Here is a 25,292-nt window from a genome sequence, read left to right as displayed (position 1 = left end):
GAGAGCGAACGAGAAACTAGAAAGACATACAGGATCAGTGAAGGCTACTGCCCAGCCTGACCTGTATTGTTTTGTGGTTTTGTGTTCGTGACTGTTTTATTTTCGTCTTTTTGTTTAAATATTTATTTTATTTTAGTATTTGAATAAACGGTGCTGCAGCATCTTTTTGCCTGCAGCACTGCCTTTGTTTGTTTTTGTTCCTGCAACTGGCCTGACGTCACCACTTAGCCACCCTGCCACACGGGTATTTACTTTTTTTTCTGCATTTCACCTAAAACTGTTGGGAACTACAAATGAAATGTGGAATGGTGCTTTTGGCTGATTAACTTTTGCTGCTCCAATACCCTGAAAACACGTAAACTATCCGTGCTTTATAGTCACTGGCAGTTCTTGCGCATCACTGTAACTTGGCGCGAGGAACTACCATTCATCTTGATTACATTTTCTTCACTTTTTAAAATCACATGGGGGAATCACTGTTATGTCTCGTTATAATTAAGACTAGTTTCAGGTTTATCAGTATTAGCAATGGCCATGAAATAGTACTATAGTACTGCAGCAAGAACGCACAAGAAACAGTTAGAATAATGTTGAGACAGGGTTCTTTCATTTTTTACACAACTGAACTACTATTTATGGCTATTGAAACTCAGGGTCCGAATAGTTTGCCACTAATTATATTATATTCCAATTGGTAACCATTTTTTTTAATTGTATTAATGTATAGAATTGTTTTTAACTATGTAAACACTATGGGAAGTTGTCCTGCCAAGAAAATAGTATGCATTATAAAGTATAGCATAGATATGAAACTTAACATGGTACAATTATAAATGCAGTGAGCAAAGAGGATGTATAGCATAATTTATTAAACAGACAAGCCACAAACAAACACAGTAAGTAATGTTGTTTTTATAAACGTACTCAGTACAAACTGTATGGTAGGTAAGAAAATGACTAACTTCTAAAAATGTCCAATACACTGTTGGTATGCATGGGAATTTGAACTCCTGTTTAACACTGTGGGACACCAATTAGAAAACAGACCACACATTGTTTGATTTCCACCGAGTAATCCTTCCCCACCCCTCCCCCTGAAGATGACCTCTATATCATCATCATAACCAAGACAGGAGCCTCTCTATGTCTTCAGAGTTACTCACCTCTGACTGGTAGAAATCACAATCAATGTGGTCACATACTGAAGGATGGATCAGTCCTTTTGAGATCAGCCACTACACATTCTTCCATGTGGGAAGGAGGGACAAAAAAAGAAAAAATGACAGAATGTATTACTGCTGATCTACATCACAAGACCCAGTAATGTCTCTTTCAAGAACAGGAAGATCGTTAACAATAAGCCACACATTGCTAATTAAAATCTGCATAAAATGTATTCTAAAATGCATAATTATATAATATGTTTTTCCCCAATGAATCCTCTTTTTGCTGTACATACAGGGTTCCGTACGGTTCTAGAGTTTAATCTCACCTTTGTGCTTTATACTTTGCTTCCAGTCCTTGGCATTCTCTCTCCCACACGTACTCTGGAATTCATTGGGGTCAGCCACATGCTTGTGTACTGTATGGAGAGACCTCATGCAAGAGGTAACCCCAAACCCCACCCCGTTTGCTAGAGTAATCCACTGGTGGCGTAATGCAAAGCATACCGGGGTAGGGGCATTTTTTCTCCAGGTAGCCCGTGCATGAAGTTTGCTTTTCAAACCCAGTACCAGGGTAAGGCGGTGTGTGCTTTTCATGTGATGGCGTAAGAGGTGGGCTGGTTTTTCGGAGTGTTTTTTTGCTTCTCAGAGGACTGACTCTTGGGCAAGTCAATATTATTAGAGTTGGGTTTATTTGTAGATGCGGCATACACGGGAAAAGCGCTCTTCATTTTGGTGTAATATGTACCTTGTTGTTCTGGCCAACAGCTGAGTTTGTCTGGTGCCGAAAACACTAGGATAGTGCAGTAGATAGCAGGGTAAGGACCCAGGGTCCAATATATCACATGGTAATATTGGATTTTTTTTTTGGGGGGGGGGGACTATAGAAGGGTACTTCTTGTCAATGTAACAATTCTCAAGGTTGTCGATGTTTTTTTTTCAGTTCCACTTCCACCATGCAATAACGGGAATGCGATTTCATGAACTCTAGTCGGGCATATACTACGTGGTTTTCATGAAAATGAGACCCCGAATCCCAAAAGAGATCTCTTCTTGTTGCTGCTGCTGATTTCCTAAAAATGTGGGTCTTTTCGGCGGGCATGCTGAAGTCTGAAGTCTGTGGATGTGGCATTCCCTGAAAGGTCTTCCCAGGTAGGGAGAGATCACTGCCGCGGCCGGGAATCGATGCGTCCCTTCCGGCAGAAAGGGTCGGGTCACCTCGCTGTCAGAATCCTCGTTCCATGGGTGAAAGGCGTCATTTTTAGGGTGGGTTTCCTGATTAACTTCCGGCATTTGGCTCCTCAGCTGCAAATGTTTAAATAAACCCCTGGAAAACAACGAAGGCTGTTTAAATCGTGAATTTAATGTAAAAATGCTCCTTTGTTTTCCCCCTGTAATTGCTTCCTCTCTTTCACTAATCTCCAGCCGCGGCTTGGGTCCTCCGGCTCAGACGAACACAGGTGCATCGAAATTAGGTCTGACGGTACTTCATTAAATGCGTCCATTTTATTTAGATTTTTACCACTATCTCGTAATGCACTGTTTAGTTTGTGTCTTGTAATCTTTTACTGTGCACTGCAGAGCATAACTATTTGCAATTTAAAATATTTTGTAAATGTTTTCAAGTTTTATTTTATTATCAAGTTTGATCATTTAAATACAGTTTGATATTCATGAAATTGGTTTATTTAAGAACAGGTCCATGCACATCAAACTTTAATAAATTAACAAACTGTTACGACCTGTTTTGGATCCGAGCAAACATGTATCGTTTATTTGTTACACCTTTTCTTATTTTTTGTTGTTACATTTATCTTATATGTTGTATTAGAAGAGTTTACCATGGTACATTTTGAAGTTTTACCATACTATGCTTTACTACACATCACTGGGCTTTACAATGCTTATAATCTACTTTGCTTTCACTATGCTTTATTATACTTTGCTATGCTTTTACTGTGGGGAGCTGTTAAGTTGTGCACTACATTCTTAGTAAAACAACTATTTTGATTATTACCTTAATGGCAACAGTGTAAATAAATTAATATAACATGGTATGTGTGATTATAAAATTTTGTTAAGACGCCTGTTGTATAAAATTGTATACATCAGTAAACATAAAACTAATCGCAGAATTTGCAGTGTAAATCAGTTAGTGGATTTGCATGATAGTGTTGTGCATTTGGTATGGTGTACAAAGGCAAGTGAAAAGAAGTTGTGCTCCTTCAAGCATGCATGTTCTATTCTATACCTACTGTAAGATTCCATAAGTAAACATGATGTAAATAGATAAGACAACAAGGTGCAAATGTCTATTAATATACCACTAGGGTCTACATGTGACCACAGGTTGGATGCAGTGCTGAGCAGCGTTGTTGCTCCAGCTCTCACAGCAATACCACTTCCTGTTCTGTCTATTGACCCCTCACACAAACATATATACATCAATACGTGTGATAGAAAATTGCCAACAGTGTTCAATCTGTCCTGCAGTTTAGGTGAAAAAAATGTCCGTATTATATTCAAGTGTTAGGTGAACTGAAATTTTAACTGGGCATGTAGTGCCACCAGGTGGTCAGCAATTGTAACAGACTATTTTTACTGCACCAATGTGCTTAAAAGTAACTGAATGGCTGTGTGGAGACTTAAAGCATCTAAAAACGTTGGTGAACTATCTGTGCTGCATTGCAAGATCCACTAATGCTTTAAGAAAGGGGTATTTACACAACTAGGATGAGGGCATTTTCACTATGCTTTTATTATTTTTTACTACACTTTCATGAATGTACATACAACAAAATATTATATTTTACAGGCAAGTTTAAAAGTAATTTGCAATAAATTACAGTAAATTACAGCAATACTGAACTCCACCTTCATGTTAATCTTTAAAGCGTTAGTGGAAAAGTTCCTTTCTGTTGAGTTCTGTTCTGTTTTCCGTTAATAGCTTTTCAGCAAACTCACATGAACTAGAGATCAACCATGGGACTGATCTGATTACCAGCTGTAAGAAATCTTTAACTAAGGACGGATTAGCCCAGGGTCCTATTGCTCAAACCATTGGACACGCCCCCCGTGAACTATACTAAAATGAGGATATAAGAGCCATGGCTTAAGCATTTCCAGGATTATCAGGATTATCTTTACTTGTTTTAATATTACATTGGGATATACACATTTTCGGTCACATGAAGTGAAACCGAACGAAGCCCAGGAAGTTACTTCCTACCAGAAAGTGGCAGCAACTTCATAGAGAATTGCTGATATGAAAAAGGATTTTAAAACTTTGGTTAGCACACCTTTCACAGTAATGATGTAATATTGCATTATGTTTTAAAATTATTTTTCAGAATAGCTTGGAGATGTTTATAAGATACACGTGGGAGAATGCCCATTTTGCTCAGAGTTCCATGGTGGCCAGTAGTTTTTAAAGGTGGAGGGGGTGAAGGTACATGGGGCTAAAACTACCACTGGGGAATGTAAACAAACTGGACTGTCAAATTAGAGTGCACAGAAAGCTAACCATGTAAGAATATAGTATAGCTATGGCCAAAAGTTTTGCATCACCTAGAATTGTAGGATTGAGACATCTTTTTTTTTTTTTTTTTTTACTATATGAACATAATTTAGATATTTTATTTAACATCATGTAATCAAAGAAACCACAACATGATATAGCAAAAGTCTACTGGAAGCCATAATAGTTTTACAGTATTTCATGTGAGATTTCAAAATGTAACATTTTTCAATTTGTGTCAGTTTTTCGTTAAGTATATAGAAAACTACAAAGCTGTATGTAATTCAATATGTTAACGTAACATTATTCAGCAGGTTTCATTCGACTTTATGAAGCAAAATTAGATCCTTCTATAGGGTGATGCAAAACCTTTGGCCATAGCGGTACATTCCTTGAGTTCATCCCAGTTCCATTCAATACAATATTATATTCTGAGATACTGGTACTTCAATTTTAATGTTATTCCCAAATAAAACAGACAAGATCCCATGACTGACTGGCTTTCCTTCTTATTAAGCCTAATTAGCTTTATAAAAACAGTACAGCTAAGTCGCGGGTATGGTACTTGCAAATGAGCTCAGGCAACATATGTCCAAACTGGGCATGCAACCCCTGTTGCACATGGAATTGTGTGGTTGGCCAAATTGAATTCATCCTTCAGCTTCTGTATAAATACAAGTTCAAGAGAGGAATTTAAGCTTGTTTTTAAAACCCAAATGACAAACAGTAGAATGGATGCTCCAGCATCAGACTTAACATTAAGTAGGCCCAACAAGAATTAAGACATCTAAACCTTTAATTAAATCATCTTCTGTGTTTAATCTTTTTGTTTTAAAGGATTTGTGTCTCCTGAGTGTGCCCTGTATTACAGTGTCATGACGAGGCAAAGTATAAGAGCCGATTTAACCTCTAAATAGAGCTCTGTGCATTTTTCCATGCAGCTACTAAAATGACCTGAAATGATCAACAACAGCAGCAGACTTTATTGGTTTATGATTCCTTGGTATACAGGTATCATAATCAAGCTTTAAAAAACATCTCCATAACTTGCTTTGGCATAACAACATTATTTTATGGCCAGACTTTATTTCTCTATTTTAAAGCAAGAGCAAAGCCAACATTTTGTTTTAGTTCCAGGAAGGAGCAGTTAAAGAGCATGTGCTACATAGTTTCTTGCTCATTTTAAAATGTTAAAATTATTTTACTCCTATGTTTCCTATGTTCTGTGTGCTGTGATTCAGGTCAGGTTTGAGTTCTGCAACACAAGACGTGGACAAGCAATACTTTACCATACCTCTCTGGTCTTTACAATGCTCACCTATGCTTTACCATACTTTTATTGCGCTTTAATACACTTGCTATGTTTTTGCTATAGTAGCTTTTATAAGGGAGCGACGACCCTTATATACAAGATTTCAGTAGCAACGGTTATGAATATAACCAGTAATATAAATTCTGTTGCAGGGAGCACATATAGATTCTTTTTTTTCAATACTTTAAAACCCGTCTGGGCGCTACATCTTAATTATTTTAGGTACGAGTATGAAAGTGATTAGGCACATGTACATTAAGAAATGGATCATTGTCCAAACTGTGTAGTGAAGCCTTACACCACAATCACACCTCATTTAAATATTGTATCTCACCTGACTGGGGAGTTTTAAAGTACGTAACAGCCTTGTACTTCCTGGATTAAAACACATCTGATAGTGAAAAAGACAAGTCATCTGCACAACACTGTCTGAATCACACTTTAAGGTAAGCACGACAAAATAACATTGGATAGTGATACGGACAGTAGATTTAAAAAAAAAAAAAACAACTTTCTTTATGGACTATGATTTCTTCATTGTTTGACCACTCGTTTTGGGTGTATGCACTCGTCGTGGATAGGAAATTGATTTTTATCGCTGTTTGAATACACCTACTCAAAGTAGTCAGTCGAGGATGCATCAGGAGACAGTGGATTTAGTAATAAAAAAAGCACATTTTCAAAAAACTCAGAGAAGTAGCAGCTTTAAAGTCGTTCAGTAACGACACGGTTTAGAAATGTGTTTTGACGACTTCGTGGTTTGGATGTGTGTACAACTATACCCATAAAATAAACATATTTGTATTAACATATATATATTTGTTATTATTATTTGATTTGCTGCTTCTTATTTATAGTTGTACATCATTTGAGGTATATATTTATAGACTAGTGTACTTTGTTTTAATTGCGTTTGTATTGTTTTAAAAAAAAGTGCATAACACTGAGTTCATTACAGAAACGATATGTAATTGATAAAGTATACATTCAAAACCATGTTTCATGAAATGACAGGTTTTTGTATTGATAATGGCTGCATTTCACTTTTTTTAATTTTTTTTTATTTAGGCAGCAAGTTTGCCTGCAAAGAAAATAATGGATTTACAATCACGAATAATAATGTTGAAACCTGGAGTGTTTCTCCTTCTCTATCTAATTCTGTTCTTTTTTTGTTTTGCAGATTTTCATGAACATTCATCCTGTATTTAAAGTTCACAAGACTGAAATATGGAGAACTCTGGTATTATGTTTCATTTTAATATCTGAAGGCACTGGTGCATTGCTATGACCAATCATTTAATTAATACTACCCATAAAAACAAAAATAAAATATATCTTGTTCATATAATTTAGGTTTTTGTTAGATCTGCTGCACTGTATGTAACACTACCTCAAATTCATTCAACGTAAAACCGACACACATTTAATGGTCACCCTTTATTTTAAGGGCCGTTTTTTAGTTTATTAACTGGTAAAAAACATTGTTAATTTTTAGCTAAGGGTTAGGGTTAATAATTTGCTAAACATTACTACAGTAACAATTTGAAATGTTTTCAAGCATATGATCAACTGGGTATTGATCATCCATAGAGCTCTGGTGTTTGATTGATCATCCGTAGGGCTCTGGTGTTTGATTGATCATCCATAGGGCTCTGGTGTTTGCAGTTTTAGCTGGCCTATTATATATTAACTAACAGTTAACAGAAAATAAACATTGTACATTAACATGTTTATTACCTGTTTGTTAACAGTTAATAAACGAACAAAAAATGGCCTATAAAATAAAGTGTGACCCATTTAGTTTGGTAGAATGGAGGCACAAGTGAGTTGCCCACACAGAGGCTGAACTAATTGTCCTGGTTTCCAGTTGTCTTTATAACTAGTTTACATGGCCACATGAGATTATTGAATTCTTGGTTTCCTTGTGTATCTCCGTAGACTCCCAGAAGAAAGAGGAAGGCTCTCAAAAGAGGTCCCCGTTTGACTTGATCATGAATCAGATTCGGAGGAAGAAATCCTTTGCGGAGCGTCCCCAGCGCTCGTCTGTGAGCAGATTCTTCCGACCCGCCGAGAACTCCGAAACAAGGGGGAAAGGCATTCCCGAAACTAAAGAGTCCGAGGAGAAGCCTGAAGATAAGGAGAATATTGGACCTGTAACAGGTAAACCTTTTAAACAGAACAACCCCATTGTTGTTACAGGGATGCTGGTTGGTTGAAATTGCAGCTGGTTATGCTGTGGGACAAGTGCGGCCGGCAAGATCACTGTGGTTAGCAGTGATTCGATAAAAAGTAAATCGGCCATCTTATTATCTTTATACTTCATAAAAACCTAACAGAGCTGTTGTAAATATCAGGTAGCTCACCCCAGTTCTGTGCAAATGATTTAGCAAGGTCTTTAATAACTGCAATTTGTGCCTTTGAAGCAAGATGTCAGCTAATAGCTACCTGCGAAGTGCCATTGCTCTATGATCCATTCTCTCAGCAAGTCACTGAGCTTAGGAACTCTGGTTTACACTTTTTGGTTGCAGGGCTATGGCAGATGATGTTTCCATGACCCAAATAACATTCTCCATGCTCAATTCAGTCACAAGGTGTGAGATGTTCTTTTTGTGACCTACTTCCAGAGGATGCCGGCTTGGCAGACACAGAGGTGTGCTCGGTGGTGGGCTGGGGGAGAGTGAAACAGTTCATTCAGAAGCTGGGAAAGAAGCCTGACAGCCGGAGCCTGAGTCTCTGTAACTGTGGACTCACAGCCACTGACGTGGTAGAGCTGGGTGAGTCTGGCTTTTTAATTACCAACAGGTCGAACTCCACATTTGAAGTATTTGTAAACTTTTAAAAATTAAAATGTTTAATATATGTTGGTGCTTGTGCAAGGGGAGGGGTAATGACAGGTGCAGTTGAAAGGAGAGCTTCCCCTCACAGCTGTGCAGTCGTACCTCAGTACTGACCCGACACTGCCTGGCATTCAGTCATGCACCTCTCTCAAGCAGAGAATCCTTGCTCAGAATTCTGTTGTTGTTCTGTGGATTAGACTAATGTCTGATGGAGACTAAACTGAGACAACTACACTAATTTTACTTCAGTTACTTACATTTGCATGGTTTGCATGATATTATATGATACCACCTGGTTTTGATGAATACTATAAAAAGGTTTCCCCCATGAAAGGACATATAGAGGTATGGATAATAATTGGCACTTTGCATGGACATTCGTTTTAAGTTTTTATAAGAGTATCAGAGTCTTCACGACCTCCTTGTTCTGGTTTGGGTTTAATTACGTTGATGTGGGCTATACCATATCTTGGAAGTTGTTTTCCTAAATTGTATTCATGCCTGTTTTTCATTCCCTCTCATAGCTACAATGCTGCCATTCTTGACTCTACTAGAGGACCTGGACCTCTCCTGGAATGATTTAATTGGTGGAGCGCTGAAAGCTTTGACCTTTCACCTCCAGCATGTAAACAGACTGAAAACACTGAAACTTAGCAACTGCAGACTGACTGCTGAGGATATAACTGCTTTAGGTACTATAAAAAAAATAAAAATGGTGTCAAAATGTTTTTACTTCTCCACTATTTTGAGAAACATGTTCAGTGATTTAGTGAGCTAAAACTAGATCTAAAAACATTGATCTTACCCCCTTTTTAATAACATGCTGCTAAAGTGCTTCGACGGGGTTACTGAATTGCTTTTCTGTCCTTTTTGAATTTTAGGGCAGGCTTTTGAATACATCCCTCTGCTTGAAGAGCTGGACCTATCCTGGAACAGCTACATCGGGGGTCACCTGTCCTGCCTCACCGAGGGTCTGCAGCCTGAATGCAGGGTGAAGACACTCCGCCTGGTGGACTGCGGGGTCACAGCCGACGACGCCAAATCACTGGGTACGGGGACCCCGCTAAAATCCATGTTAGAATCCACATAGATCACTGCAACAGCAGCGAAGAAGCATAATGGACCTGATTTATCAAGGTCTTCACACCCAAATGTAACCATTTTTGGTAAACTAAAAATAAAACCGTCAATGAACAGAAAGTAACTAAACAAAGTTGTTTTTAGCTGTGTATCATATTAGATTTTTCCTTTCACAAAGATTGGAGCAAATGTAATTCTGGTGTAAAGATATTCAAACAGTGGCAATCTTAATTCTGCCACCATGAAATGTATAAACCTCATTTCACTGCATTTGTATTTATGTAATAATGCTAAACAGTAGGCATACAAATCACCCCAGTGGTATTTTGATCTGACATGCTTAAGTCATTACTAGTAATTACAGTAGATCGGTACTGACAGTGCTACAGAAAGGATTAACTAAATATTTGAGACAAACATTACACCAGTTTCAAAGTTACATATATAGTGGGTTAATTTAAGAGAACACTTCTGCAGTTTCTGTTGGTTACCAGCTATCCCATTAGCTCAGGCTCAAACCCTTTAACTGTCTTGCTGTCTGTCTTCCTGGTTTCACAGCTGTGTTAAATATTTACTCTCTTTGATTCCAGGCGAGGCCCTGGTTCTGCTGCCCTCCCTGGAAGTGCTGGATCTCTCAGTGAATAAACACCTGGCCAGCGGGCTGCAGGACTTTGCCCCAGCGTTGAGGCACGCCTCTCGCCTGCAAGTGCTGAGGCTGCACATGTGCGGACTCAAACAGGACAGCATTCAGATTCTGGGTAGATCTGTGCAGAATAATTCATGTAAAAAGTGGAAGGCTTTCTCTTAAAGGGACAACCTTTACAATCACAAACAAAATCGCTGGAATTGTCAGTCTCACCCTAGCTCCCATTACATCCAACGGACATACTCACATTTCTGCAAAAGTGTAACTGTCTTTAACTCCTTCGTGTACAGCACTGTAAGTGTTGAATATACTTGAATGCTGCCAAAACACAGATACATTTGCTTTTGCCTCTACAAATAGACTGAATTGTGCAGAAGAAGCTTCATTTAACCTACAGGAAGCTGATATCACACTGACCCAACAAAAAATATTACTTACAGTACCGGTAGTAACAAATCCAAATGAGTGTAATGGATGGGTACTTTAGATTTTTCCAAAATACACATGTTTTCATATAAAGCATGTATTATTTTTCACTCTCTTTAAATTAACTACATTTTGTGTTATTTGCTTCAAACATGTTTAAAATTGGTTGTAAATTAAGTAAACATTAATGAAAAATAACCAAGAAAATACAAAGTGTTAAGCAAACATTACAGTAACCAAACTGCAGGTTTGTGCAGGTTATGTTTGCACTGGTGTGTTTTCTGTTTGTACAATGATAGTGATATTGGCTCTGTGTGTTGTGTTTATAGGTGGTGCTTTGCAGCATCTCCCAGACCTGAAGATGCTGGATCTGTCCTGCAATAAAGAGGCTGGAGGAGGTTTTAAAGAAGGAGCTGCCCAGATAGCCACTCTGAAAGGGCTACAAAGCCTGGATCTGCATCTCTGCTGTCTAACAGATGAAGACATGCTGGCTCTCAGTGAGTATTTCAATGCAAAGACACACCATGCTCTTTTACCTCAAGACAAACTGGACAAGCAATGACGCACACGTACACACGTGATTTAGACACGCTATTACTCATACAGTGCTACTAAAATGTGCTCAATATACCTCAAGTTATGTAGCCAAACATTCAGTTTTAATGGCTTACCAAAAAAATTTCCGTTGGGACATTCATAGTCGCACTCTTGATTTTCTTCTTCAGAAGGATTCAATACTTAGCTCCTGCTCATTTGTATTCATCAAAACAACACGTTTCAACACCTTACGTGTCTTCATCAGGTTCACATTAATGTGAATGTTTGGCTCAAAGATTTTTGAACTTTTGTGTTACTGTAGAGACTCTACCTTCACTACATACAATTACCTTAACTGGTCAGCACCTCTTCAATATTGCAGTGCACAAATGACTCTTGTTACTAATATATATATAAATATATATTAATTTTTTTGGTACTCGCCTTGATTTTCAGCCCAGGTTATTCCTTTGCTCTCTGATCTCAAAGAGCTGGATTTGTCTTCCAATAAAAAGACAGGCGTCACGGTCCAGCATTTGTTCTCCAGACTCCGGTTTCTACCCAAGCTGAAGTCTCTTCTCATTAACAACTGCAACCTGACTGGGGACTCCTATCGAACACTAGGTAGGAACGTCTAAGAAACTTTACTAATTCTCTGGCATCTATTAAAATGGTTTAAAAGATGGTTATGAGGGGAAAGAAAATTAAAACAAGTAGCAGAAAGCTAACTGAAAAATCATCTATGCAAAGACCTATTAAGAATTCTTTGTATGCACACTTTCCTTAAGAGAAGGTAGAGCTTTATCAGTTGTGAGACGGCTAGCTTCTGCATCAAAGTAAATCATTTCTTCAGTTACAGTTTATTGAGTAAAACATTGACAGACTACTTTTAATTGGAAAACTGAATAATGAAGTGAAACAAGTTCCATATCCTCCAGACCAGTTTTTATGTGAGCATAACCCTAGTTATACAGTATATATTGCTTTACCTGTTTAACTGATTCAGTGGAAGTCGTGTCCCAGCTGTTTGAGCTGGAGGTTCTGAGTCTCTCCTGGAATAAGTGCGTGGGTGGAAACCTCAAGTCGTTGCTGGATCCTCTGGTACAGACATCATCTCTGCAAGTGCTGAAGCTGAGCAGCTGCAACCTGACTGGAGACGACTTGGTGGATTTAGGTAGGGAAAGAGCAGCAGGTCTGTTCAATATAACAGGCTAGGTGGCACAGCGAGCTAAATCCCTAGCATCTCCTGCCTTTCGCCTCTGGAGGCTGGGTTCGATTCCTGTTCTGCTCACAGGTGAAATGGTTTCAGTTTAACCTGCCTTGGAAATGTGTCCATAAAACAAAAACAGCAGTGCCATTGTCCCTCATCAGATAAATTCACCAACACAATTTTAACTAACAAAATGCACAAGACTTTCAACAAAGTGTGTTCCATAATGGAGTTTTGAAACATAACTTAATTCCAACAATTTTAAATTGTATACCAAAACCCTAGATTTCTTACGTTAAGTTCAGTCATGCATATATACAGTGCCTATAGAAAGTCTACACCCCCTTCAACTTTTTTCACATTTTGTTGTGTCAGTGCCTCAGAGTTTCATGCATTTAAATGAGGATTTTTTTCCACTTATCTACACACCATACTCCACACTGTTAAGGGGAAAAAAGTTATAAATTAAAAATACAAAACTGAAAGATCATAATTGGATGAGTCTCCATCCCCCTGAGTTAATACTTGAACAAAACTGTTCAAGCTCTGTCAAGTTCCTTGGGGAGCGTTGATGGACAGCAATCTTCAAGTCATGCCACAAATTTTCGATTGGATTTAGGTCGGGGCTCTGACTGGGCCATTCAAGGACATTTACCTTTTTGTTCCTTAGCCACTCCAGTGTTGCTTTGGCTGTGTGCTTTGGGTTGTTGTCATGCTGAAAGGTGAACTTCCCCTGTCCCAGTTTCAGCTTTCTTGCAGAGGGCAGCAGGTTTTCCTTAAGGACTTCTCTGTACTTTGCTCCATTCATTTTCCCTTATATCCTGACAAGTGCCCCAGTCCCTGCCGATGAGAAGCATCCCCATAACATGATGCTGCCACCACCATGCTTCACAGTAGGGATGGTGTTCTTTGGGTGATGCGCTGTGTTGGGTTTGCGCCAAACATAACGCTTTGCATTTAGGCCAAAAATGGCTTCCTTCTTGCCACCGTACCATGGCCAGATTTGTGGAGTGCTTGGGATATTGTTGTCACATGCACACTTGGACCAGTCTTGGCCATAAAAGCCTGTAGCTCTTGCAAAGTTGCCATTGGCCTCTTGGTAGCCTCTCTGATCAGTCTCCTTCTTGCTCGGTCATCCAGTTTGGAGGGATGGCCTGATCTAGGCAGGGTCTTGGTGGTGCCATACACCTTACACTTCTTAATAATCGTCTTCACCGTGCTCCAAGGGATATTCAAGGCCTTTGATATTTTTTTTTATACCCATCCCCTGATCTGTGCCTTTCAACAACTTTGTCCCGGAATTCTTTTGAAAGCGCCTTGGTGCTCATGGTTGAGTCTTTGCTTTGAAATGCACTACCCAGCAGAGGGAACCTACAGGAACTGCTGAATTTATCCTGAAATCATGTGAATCACTACAATTTAACACAGGTGGAGGCCACTTAACTTGTTGTGTGATTTTGAAGGCGATTGGTTACACCTGAGATAATTTAGGATTGCTATTACAAGGGGGGTGGACACTTATCCAACCAAGCTATTTCTGTTTTTATTTTTAATTAATTTTCTACAAATTTCTAGAATATTTTTTTCACTTGGAAGTTGTGGGGTAGGATGTGTAGATAAATAAAAAAAAAACTATTTTAATGCATTTTAATTCCAGGCTATAAGCCAACAAAAGGTGAATATTTTGAAAGGGGGTGTAGACTTTCTATAGGCATTGTAGTAGTTCTTTATAACTAAAGGAACCTTTCATGATCCATTGTATGCCTGCAAATGTGCAAATCCCCATATTTTTGCTCCATTCTGCCCCCAGTTTGTAATTAGCCCAGTCCATCTGTGGTCTGGTGCTGCAGTTAGTCCAGCCTGCTTCCTGTATTATTATTATTATTATTATTATTATTATTACTCATCTGAAAAGGAAAGACAGCAGTAGCGGATTCCCGTTAATTGCATATATTAATGATATCAGGAATTTATATCATAGGAGCATTTTCACATGAAATCTACTTCACAATGCATGCAGTTTACAGGAATATGTAACTAAAGACATCAATTAAAGTACATGCTATGAATTATTTTTACTTCTTAAAAAATTCGACAAAGAACTGAAGTTTCACGTGTCAAACAACAACTCTTATGTACAGTATCTAGTCAAAGCAGGAAACTGTTATTTCTGATTACAAAACGAACATGTTTTTCACAATTTGTGTTTGTTTTCAGCATCTGTGTCGAAATCCGGAGAGCTTGCGCACTTGAGGCAGCTCGACCTAACCTACAATGACACGGTGGAGGATGCGGGGTGGGCTCACTTCTTCCAGGAGACGATGGGGTTAAAGGAGCTGACCGAGCTGGATATCAGCCTGCGCCCCTCCACTCGCCGCGACGCCTCCCCCTGGATCGACAGCCTACAGGGGTTCCTGATCCGACTCCCTGCCATCAGCGAGTTCGGGCTGCACAGATGGGTCCTGACAAACCAGCAGAGGGAGTGCCTGGAGTCCTTCAACAACAGCCACAAGAGGAGTGTTCACTTTGACTGCTATCACTCCACACACAGAGCAGGACAGGGCCCCTTGGAGCAGGACAGCTGAGACAGGCCAGGAGAACTCTGCTAGAAGGGACTGAAGATAACCAGACTGGAGCATAGCACCAGAGTCGGAGGACTTTAGAATGGGACGTTGAAATGAACGGCAAAGAAAACAACTTTTTATATCTACGACATTTACAAGGTGGTGTCAAGTACCAACAAGAAGTTGATCAAAGGTAGTCTAGTTTTCATCTATACATTTAAACACTCAATAATCAGTTCAATTGCAGAAGGATTTAATGTGCTACTGTGGCTGCTTTCTTGTTATTAGCACTTGTTAAAACCAAGCTTTGAGCTGCTTCCGGTAAAATTAAGAAGCAAAATTAACATCAAGCCACCCTGAAATGCCACTTCTAATAATCTTCATGTTGGCATCTGACATTACTATGTATTCATATTAAAAATAAAAAAATAATAGAAAATCACTATAGCCAAGGTTTGCTGTCATTTGCAACATGTGCCACTACAACCCTTATGATTAGGACTGTCCTCTTCCAGACTCTTCATTCCAGCTGGAGTTTCTGCTCTTGTGTATTAACAGCAGTTGGATCTAAATAACCAGGTGCTGCAGTGCTGTTGCTGGCTGTGTAGGGTCAACTCTTCCAATGCCTCAGCAAAGTATAGAAGGGGGCCTTTACTGTAATAGGAGCCATCCTCTGGATGCAATGTTAAACTGCTCTACTCAACGGGCACTGAAGATCCCGTGGCACTTTCGAAGAACAGCAGTGGTTTTAACCAGTACAGGTCAATACAACTGGAAAGACCATTGGATCTTTAGCATGAAGTGCTGAAGGGTTGTGTCCTTTGCTAATCAGCACCCTGATCAAAAACATAATTTAATGCTACTAATATGTTTCCTAATAACTGCTGTATAAGCTGCTGTTCTATCATTTGTTTGATTTGTATATCATAGATTTTTGAGCAATCTTTTTTTTTTTGTAATGAAGATTATAGAGCACTTTCAGTATCTCTGAATTAAAATATGTATTCCCAAGAACCATTCCACCACTCCAGACATATTTACACATAGATGTTGCAGTGTGGCTCTGGGAGTAAGTACCAGAGGATGTTAGGTTTTCATGATTGTTCAATTTTCTCTTTGAGAACGAGATAGCTAACTTTGCTGAGACAATGAAGATTTACAATATACCTGTAAAAAACAAATAAGTAATAATAAAGACATTTATAGTATGTTGTACATGTTGTGGTATTTTATATGAAACAGAAACACATTTGCCTTTGTTGGTTTTCAAGTATCTGTTAAAATGATGCTCTAGTTGAGCCCTATTAAAATATAGCTGTTACAAACAAGCTGGCTGTTCATTGGAAGTCCTTCATGACCTGTTGAAATGATCTCTCCATATTTAAAAAAACAAATACATACAGTAGTTATTCACAAAGCATTTACCTCTGTGCTAAGTTTGCACAAGTTTTTGTGAAATGAAAAATAAATTTGCTAATGTCACAGAACTATGAAGAAACTGTTAAGGTACATGTAGGCATTCTTAAATCAACTTCCTGAATTGATTGAAATCAATTTTTATATTTTTTCACTTTATTGTTGTATGATTTGTATTTAAAGATGATTGTGCAGAACTGTTGTTACACAAGCAAACAGCAAATGCAGACAGGGAATTTTATATTTGCAATTTTTTAACATACAAAATATTCCCCCAACCCACTTCCAAATTGGACTGCAATTCCCAGTCACCTCACTCCAGTGCTGCCAGGAATATATTCACAGGTTCCTCATTTAGTATCACTCGGGATCATTTCTTTTTGTTGCCCTTTGCAGATCCTTTCTTCCCTTTGTTATCCTTCTTTCCTTTGCCTTTCTTTTTGTCTTTCTTGAGTTCTTTGAAGGGACCCAAATACTTCCGCACCATCAGCCCTCGCCACCATGCCTGGATCTGGGAGAGATAGACAGGACAGCTATAACCCACCGGGTACAAGCGTGCATTACCAGCTCAAGTGCATCAGATACAACAGGGTCATCCCAGCTCAAGTAGACCTGCACTGTATCAAAGATCTGAAACAAGCGTTGTTTGTCTAGGTCATCCCCAACATAGAGTAAAAGAGGTCCCATGTCATCAATTGGCATTACAGTACGTACACAGCATATATCCTGGATCATTACTTTAATCATTATTTATTTATATCTATATTGTAACCACTCTTTGATGACCATCTTGAAAACAAGACAGCTAAACCCTAAAGAGTTTCTGATGCAATAGCAACATAATTTTAAGAATTATTACCTGTATTATTAAGATACTTGTATTAAGAGTTTATTTATTTATTTTTTTTTTTTTTAACAATTTAACAAATTCTGGACCTTTTTATTATTACATTTTAAGCTAACCCTTACCAAGTAGTACCTTGTCTGGGAATTGTGGGAGGGAACCTCTAACACCTATTGTGTATAGATAGCTATGTACAATGGCCTTTCTTTTGTATTTCTGTAAAATTACCACTAAAAACAATGTACAGAAAACTAATAAAAATGAAAGGTATCCTGTGGCAAAGCGCCCCGCCCCTGTGTGCATTTATGTGTTGTATGTTGCGTGCGTATGTTAATGTTGGTGTATAGATTGGTACACGGGATATAAACAGGTCTGTGTTTCACGTATATTTAAAAAGTGTAGATTTGTATTTAGGCACGAGGAGAGCACAAATCACTTCACGTGCTGGTTAAATGTAATATGTGAGCACGGGGTTGCACAGAATTAATTCACGTGCTGGGATTCAAGTAAATAATTAATTAGTAATTGAATCCCAGCACAACAGTATATATAGAGACACGTAGCATGCAGTCGGGGTTGGGTGTTCGGAAGAGGAGAACGGGTGAGAGAGAGAGGAGAGTTAAATCAGTAAAAACGTGAAATATAAGTGTTTGTTCTCACCGTGTTTGTTTGTCTCCGTGCACCGTTTGTTTAGTGTTAGTCCGTTTTGTCTGTCTCTTTATTTTGGCTATAGTGCCGTGTCCTGTTTTGTATTCCATTGTTTAAACCTTTTATTTGTTAATAAACGCTGAGTGCAGCCATTGCACTCAGCTCATCATCACCACCGTCTCTGTGTGTTTGAATTCCTTTCTGGTCTGACGCCACCCACTCCGGCCGTCTTTGTGACACGTGGTGTCATCGTGGGATAGCCGCGCCTCCAAGCGTCAGACCAGGAGGGGTTTTGTTTAAAAAAAAAAAAAAAAAAAAAAGTCAATGGCAGAAGACGCCATCAAACTGCGGGGCTGGTTCCTGGAGAATGCTGGGCTGGAGGCCCAGTCTCTGCCCATAGTCGTCCGGGCCCTGTGGATGATGGACAGTGAGAGATGGGAGGCCTATCAGCAGGAACACACCCCAAACACCTTGGAGGAAGGTGTGGAGTTTGTCCTCAGCTACCTGGAGGCAACCATAAACGGAACAGCAGCCCAGGTAGCAGGACCACCAGCAGAGGAGTACCTGCTGTCCCCATCTCCACCAGCAGAGGGTGAGTACCTGCTGTCCCCATCTCCACCAGCAGAGGGTGAATGCCTGCTGGTTTTGCCTTCACAGCCCAAGCGGGAGGCAGAGACGGATAAAGAGGTGAAGGACAGGGAGGAGGAGTGCCGCCTAAGGGCCAGGCATCCACGGCGATGTAACAAGCCATCGCCGGGGTGCCTCCTCTGCGACCAGGATCACCTGTTCACCCACTGTCCCTTCCGCAGTTATGGGGAGGAGCCTGAGCGTCCACAGCCCGAGCGGGAGGAGCCTGAGCGTCCACAGCCCAAACGGGAGGAGCCTGAGCGTCCACAGCCCAAACGGGAGGAGCCTGAGCGTCCACAGCCCAAACGGGAGGAGCCTGAGCGTCCACAGCCCAAACGGGAGGAGCCTGAGCGTCCACAGCCCAAACGGGAGGAGCCTGAGCGTCCACAGCCCAAGCGGAAGGAGCCTGAGCGTCCACAGCCCAAACGGGAGGAGCCTGAGCGCGCTACGCCTGAGTGGGAGGAGCCCGAACGTCCTACGCCTGAGTGGGAGGAGCCCGAACGTCCTACGCCTGAGTGGGAGGAGCCCGAACGTCCTACGCCTGAGTGGGAGGAGCCCGAACGTCCTACGCCTGAGTGGGAGGAGCCCGAACGTCCTACGCCTGAGTGGGAGGAGCCCGAACGTCCTACGCCTGAGTGGGAGGAGCCCGAACGTCCTACGCCTGAGTGGGGGGAGCCCGAACGTCCACAGCCCAAGAGGGGGGAGTCGGTGCGTCCACAGCCCAAAAGGGAGGAGTCGGTGCGTCCACAGCCCAAAGGGAGGCAAGTCGGGGCTTCCACAGCTCTGGGACCCAAGCCACCAGCAGAGGGAAAATGCCTGCTGGTTCAGCCCCAAGAGCCGGAAGGGGAGGAGTTACAGGCCCAACCCCCTGAGAATTTTTTGGGGGGAGAGGGGCAGGAGGCTGGTGTTCCCCAGCAGCCTCTATTCATGCTGATGAAGGCAGCACGGCGCGCACCAGCCCAGCCGCCACAGCGGAGGGAGCCAGCGCCGCCAGGAGCAGAGGAGCTGCCTCTGTCTCCGCCACCTCCACCGGAAGGAGCAGAGGAGCAGGAGCTGCCTCTGCCTCCGCCACCTCCACCGCTTCCTCCACTAGGAGCAGAGGAGCAGGAGCTGCCTCTGCCTCCACCACCACCAGGAGCAGAGGAGCTGGAGCTGCCTCTGTTTCCGCCACCGCCCGGAGCAGAGGAGCAGGAGCTGCCTCTGCTGCCCGTACCTCCACAGGGAGTACGGTGGCCGGAGCCCCAGAAAGGGGAGCTGCCGGCCACGAAGAAGGGGGACGAGGTCTGGAGACCACTTTCCCCAGCAGCAGTTTCGCTGCAGGAGTTCTTGTGGCCGGAGCCCCACAGGAGGGAGCTGCCGGCTACGAAGAAGGGGGAGGTCGGGGGACCACCTGCCCCCGCAGCTTTTTCGCTACAGGACGGGACCAGCATGCTGTCAGCCGTGCCACTACCGGCAGGGGAGCTGACAGCATTTCCAGCCATGGGCCCACTGAAGCCTCCCTTCCCAGCCCGAGACTTTGGCCTGGACTGCTAGGTATTTAAGGGGGGAGGTGGCCGTTGAGGCCATGTGTGCTTTGCACAGGGGGGGGTATATGTGGCAAAGCGCCCCGCCCCTGTGTGCATTTATGTGTTGTATGTTGCGTGCGTATGTTAATGTTGGTGTATAGATTGGTACACGGGATATAAACGGGTCTGTGTTTCACGTATATTTAAAAAGTGTAGATTTGTATTTAGGCACGAGGAGAGCACAAATCACTTCACGTGCTGGTTAAATGTAATATGTGAGCACGGGGTTGCACAGAATTAATTCACGTGCTGGGATTCAAGTGAATAATTAATTAGTAATTGAATCCCAGCACAACAGTATATATAGAGACACGTAGCATGCAGTCGGGGTTGGGTGTTCGGAAGAGGAGAACGGGTGAGAGAGAGAGGAGAGTTAAATCAGTAAAAACGTGAAATATAAGTGTTTGTTCTCACCGTGTTTGTTTGTCTCCGTGCACCGTTTGTTTAGTGTTAGTCCGTTTTGTCTGTCTCTTTATTTTGGCTATAGTGCCGTGTCCTGTTTTGTATTCCATTGTTTAAACCTTTTATTTGTTAATAAACGCTGAGTGCAGCCATTGCACTCAGCTCATCATCACCACCGTCTCTGTGTGTTTGAATTCCTTTCTGGTCTGACGCCACCCACTCCGGCCGTCTTTGTGACATATCCCCAACAAAATATTATTTGAGAAAGCCTTTCTCCTCACCTTTGTTGCCAGAGCCTTGCGTCTTCTCTTCTCCTGTAGGTGTCTGTTGATGGCAGCAATACCCTGGGCGCAGACCTCCAGAGGGGGGTCCAGGAGAGGGTTCTCCTCCAGAGGGAGAGCCTGCAGAGTGGGCAGCCTGTCCAGATCATCTGGGAGGCAGGTCAGCCTGTTACACTGGAGGAGGAACTTCTTCAAACCTGAGCAAGAAGCACCAGGAAATCCAGTAAAGAACATTGTGCCAGCCACCTGAACTTAACAGCCAGTAAGAAAAAAAAGGTAAGCGTGGGCTGCTTCTTCAACTGAGTAAGTCATTCAGTGACTGGCTGCAGTCAATTGTAGCCTTTGTGACGTCCTGTATATGAAAAGTGGACAAAGCCCTATATATTGCAGGACGTACAGATTTTGAATCTTAATAAAAGTAAATCATGAAACAGTATGCCTCTCGTTAATATTCCCAATCGTAATGTTCTAATGTAATGGGCCCGACCGTACCTTGTAAATTGCAGACAGAATTTGGTAACTCGAAGAGCTGGTTGTTATGACAATCCAGGATCTCTAAATTCTTTAAGAGACCAATTGTTGCAGGAAGCATCTCAAATCTGTTGTTTTCCAGGTAAAGCTCTCTCAGATTCTAAACACAAATTAGATACGTTAGTAACAGAACACAAGGTGTTAGAACCATGAAAAAGCCTAGATACACAGTGTTTAAAATGCATCTCGTAACAAATGCTCATGCATATGGCTTTGCTAGTGAAAAATGATATATACATTTTTTTTTCTTCCAATTCAGATTAGTGGTTTCCATGCTATGGCCTTCAACAGCTCTGCCATTCCAAAGACATAATTAACGATAACTACAGATTTATTCAAAAATGACATTCTAAAATAAAGGATTCAACAGCACCTGAAAAACAAAATGCATACCTCCATAGCCATTCAGGTAATTTCAAGAGCATATTTAGTAGCTCAGAATAAAACCAATCACACAACTTTTGCCTTGAGATATATTATTAACGTTCTTTTAGTACTGGAAACGACTGCACAACTTGTTTTAACCTCAGATGCAATAGATATACAATTGGATCAGGGGATATTAACACAGGGCAGCTACCTACCTGAGTTTGCCTGCCTCTAATGCATATCACTGTTTGCAATCAGACTGCTAACGAAACAGGGGCACTCTCTTATCTTACCTGGAGCAGACCAATGCTCTTGTGCACAGTTGTGAGCTTGAACCCCTGATCCTGTCCCAGGTACAGCTTCTCCAAAGAAGCAAGAAAACAAACCTCTTCTGGGAAATGGACAAACCTATTGCCAGTTAGCCCTAAACATTTCAGGTTGGAGAGATTCTTAACTTCAGCAGGTATCTGCAAGTCAGATGAACATGTTATTTAAAACTGTACATATCCCGCATTTGAATGTTCTACATGAAAACAGTACAGTTGAATTTTGGTATTTTGTTCAGGCAAGAAGTTTGATTGAAGAGAGGGTCACACAACAAGGAGATAATGAATACGTGCTATTGATTTCTACAACCTCCTTTTAGCCAGAGTAATATATTACTACATACCTCTTTAATTTCTTTTTTACTGGACATTTTACACATTACACTCAACCACTTCCAGTAAATTTGTCCTGCTGTCACCCCTGTAATCCAACAATACCCACAGAATGCCCTACTCATGCTTTTCACACCCCTCTGGAAAAAAGATGCCACCTATTCAAAACCATATACTGTACATACCAATAAAAATCAGCAAAAGATGGGTTACCACAGGTTATAACAGGCACCGCAGCTAATGCCTTAAACTGTTCTAAAGCTTGTTTTGTGACAATTTATGGTGCATTGTATTCCATAAGCCACTTCCGTATCAAAGCTCAAGGCTACTGTATATAAATAGCAAAAAAGTATAATACCTCATGTAATCTGTTGTCATCCAAAGACAGCACCTCTAAATTCACCAGAGAACAGATCTCTGCAGGAAATGTACTGAACCTGTTTTGGCTGAGATCTAGGAGCCGTATCTCTCTTAAGTTAGTACACTGAGAGTGTAGTGTCCTCAGCCCTGTGTTTTTCAAGTAGAGCACCTGCAGCGACACCACCTTGCCAAGCATGGGCGGAAATACACATAGGTTGTTATTAGACAGTCCCAGTTCAACAAGCCCCGTTAGCGCAGGGAGGCTGCGAGGTAACTTTCTCAGCTGGTTATTGGCTACGTCAAGGACTATTAAGTTGGTACATTTGAAAAGAGAATCAGGGAGCAATGCAAGCCTGTTGGAGGCTAGGAAGAGTTTCTTAAGTTTTTGCAGAGATGCAATCTCATCTGGTATAGCCCCCAGGGCATTCTGCTCCAAATCTACTATTTCTAAGTCAGGAAGCTGGCAGAGGACACTAGGGAGCAACTCAAATCGGTTCCTCTGCAAGTAGATTTCTCGAAGCTTAGTCATATTTGTCATCTCGCTGGGCAGCAACGCAAGCTCGTTCCCAGACAGACCCATCAGCTCCAGGTTGTAATTGTTTTTGCAGATCTGGACAGGCAGCTCCCCCAAGTTCAGGTTGTAGAGTCTCAGCTCACGGAGAGAACGCAGTCTGCTCACAGCCCAAAGCGAGCCAGCAGCACGGGTCAGAGGATTGTTGCTCAGATCTAGACTTAGTAGGTTTTTCAGCTCGCTCAGCTCATCACACAGGCTCTCTATGCTGTTGTCATGCAGGTAAAGGACTTTGAGATTCTGGAGATGCTTGATCTCGCTAGGGATGGTCTGGATTAAGTTCTTCTCCAAGTGCAGTTCCTCCAACTCCACCAGCTCCAGAATATCTGATGGGATGGTTAGTAGCTGACGATCAGCGGAGTCCAGAAATAAAATCCGGTTGGCAAGCTCTCTTGGTAGCTCCAGTTTAACGATGCTACTTTTAATCCCAGTGTCCAGGTATAATGAGGTGACAATATTAGAGAATCGAACTGAAAGCATTTTGGAAAAGTAATCATTAAAGACAAGTTAGCAGCAGAATCTTTATCCCATACCTGTGAAACAAAAAAAGAAAGAAATGGGTTCTTAAATATTGGAACAGGAAATGGGAGCAATCTTGAGCTCTTAATACTGAAAAGGTTGCTGCAGAGCAGTGGTAGTAGACTGCTTGTATAAAATACGGGGTCTGAAAAGACAAAACTAAAGATTTGATTGTAGATTTAAATGTATTTCCTTCAATCAAAGTCACCATCTTTTAAAGACTGTCATGTACTTTCATTTTGGACAGTCAAGTACATTTTCATTGAAGAAACACCATAATTTACTTCACAAGGTGACTTTACAGCAGTCATTCTTATCTAGTTTAAGCATAAGAAATATGATATGTATCTCTTAAATGAGTTGCAAATGTAATTGTTCGTGGATAGTTATTTCTCAAGACAGTATCTTTATAGAAGTTTACCCATACTAGAGTGGTAAAACTTGATATTATTGAAACGCACATATGCTGACCAATACTAGTGGGAAATGATGCAATACGCCTCTAAGCAATTTATTTTATCGGTCACAGAATATTATCAAATGTATGGCTTGAAAACAACACGTCTTTACCAGCAGAAAAAGTCAATGAGACTCAAATTCACTGTCAGTGTATGAAACCAATACCAACCATGGCAAATGTCGTACTGCAGCATTATATTTTACTAACACAGATCATAATCTCAATAGCGTTTATAAAAAATCGAACAGAAATAGACTAGAAGTATTTTTATGTTTTAGGCAGCACTTGTCAAAAACATTCTGTAATTATTTGTTTATTAAATAAAACATAAAAGTGGGATGATTAGGAAGACTAAAACATTTATTTAATACTACAATTTTTGCTTCAGTAAAAATGAAGTGATACTCACCCCGGAAGCAGTGATTGCGCACTGTTACTTCGAAACATTGCTGGTGCTGCCGCCGCCATGGAAACGAAGGACGCTTTAACAGTACCGCTGTCCTAACCCATTACTATAAGGTAGCGAGTTTCTTTTAAAAACAATATCTACATTCGCTGAACATTTATATATTGTTTTTACTATTTGGCGGACACAGACGATTTTCCTAAAATAATGGATTTTAAACAGGTAGAAAACACGTTAAAAATACTGGAGTCTTTGGCGCTTCTGTATTTATTTATTTATTTTGGATCATTGTGATATTTCCCTAATTTTGAATGTCACGTCACGACAAACTACCAGATACAA

At 40.9% G+C, this 25,292-nt stretch overlaps 2 protein-coding genes across 4 annotated transcripts; one reads left to right on the top strand and one right to left on the bottom strand.

Moving 5' to 3' along the window:
- The first annotated feature begins 2,519 nt into the window (after window positions 1-2,519).
- lrrc31 (leucine rich repeat containing 31) lies at window positions 2,520-16,500 on the top strand. Of its 2 annotated transcripts, none has more exons than XM_034924946.2 (11): window positions 2,520-2,638; window positions 7,173-7,232; window positions 7,931-8,152; window positions 8,617-8,766; window positions 9,354-9,521; window positions 9,711-9,878; window positions 10,500-10,667; window positions 11,311-11,478; window positions 11,975-12,142; window positions 12,525-12,692; window positions 14,946-16,500. In XM_034924946.2, the coding sequence occupies exons 2-11, from the start codon at window positions 7,220-7,222 to the stop codon at window positions 15,311-15,313; spliced, it is 1,761 nt and encodes a 586-aa protein (XP_034780837.2). In that variant the 5' UTR covers window positions 2,520-2,638; window positions 7,173-7,219; the 3' UTR covers window positions 15,314-16,500. The 2 variants fall into 2 exon arrangements, with proteins under 2 accessions (XP_034780837.2, XP_033883573.3); XM_034027682.3 differs by lacking the exon at window positions 2,520-2,638 and adding an exon at window positions 6,337-6,438.
- Window positions 16,501-16,635: 135 nt separating this feature from the next.
- Window positions 16,636-25,010, bottom strand: LOC117416546 (leucine-rich repeat and IQ domain-containing protein 4-like). Of its 2 annotated transcripts, none has more exons than XM_059034566.1 (6): window positions 24,954-25,010; window positions 22,993-24,098; window positions 22,269-22,442; window positions 21,568-21,706; window positions 21,076-21,326; window positions 16,636-17,219 (listed from the first exon to the last, which is right to left on the bottom strand). In XM_059034566.1, exons 2-6 carry the CDS (start codon window positions 24,043-24,045, stop codon window positions 17,079-17,081), a joined length of 1,758 nt encoding a protein of 585 aa, XP_058890549.1. In that variant the 5' UTR covers window positions 24,046-24,098; window positions 24,954-25,010; the 3' UTR covers window positions 16,636-17,078. The 2 variants fall into 2 exon arrangements, with proteins under 2 accessions (XP_058890549.1, XP_033883576.3); XM_034027685.3 differs by having other exon boundaries at window positions 21,076-21,272.
- Window positions 25,011-25,292: the final 282 nt, after the last annotated feature.

Source organism: Acipenser ruthenus, chromosome 12, assembly GCF_902713425.1.
Source record: "Acipenser ruthenus chromosome 12, fAciRut3.2 maternal haplotype, whole genome shotgun sequence".
Lineage (NCBI taxonomy): Eukaryota > Metazoa > Chordata > Actinopteri > Acipenseriformes > Acipenseridae > Acipenser > Acipenser ruthenus.
This window is presented reverse-complemented; position numbering and strand designations above follow the sequence as displayed.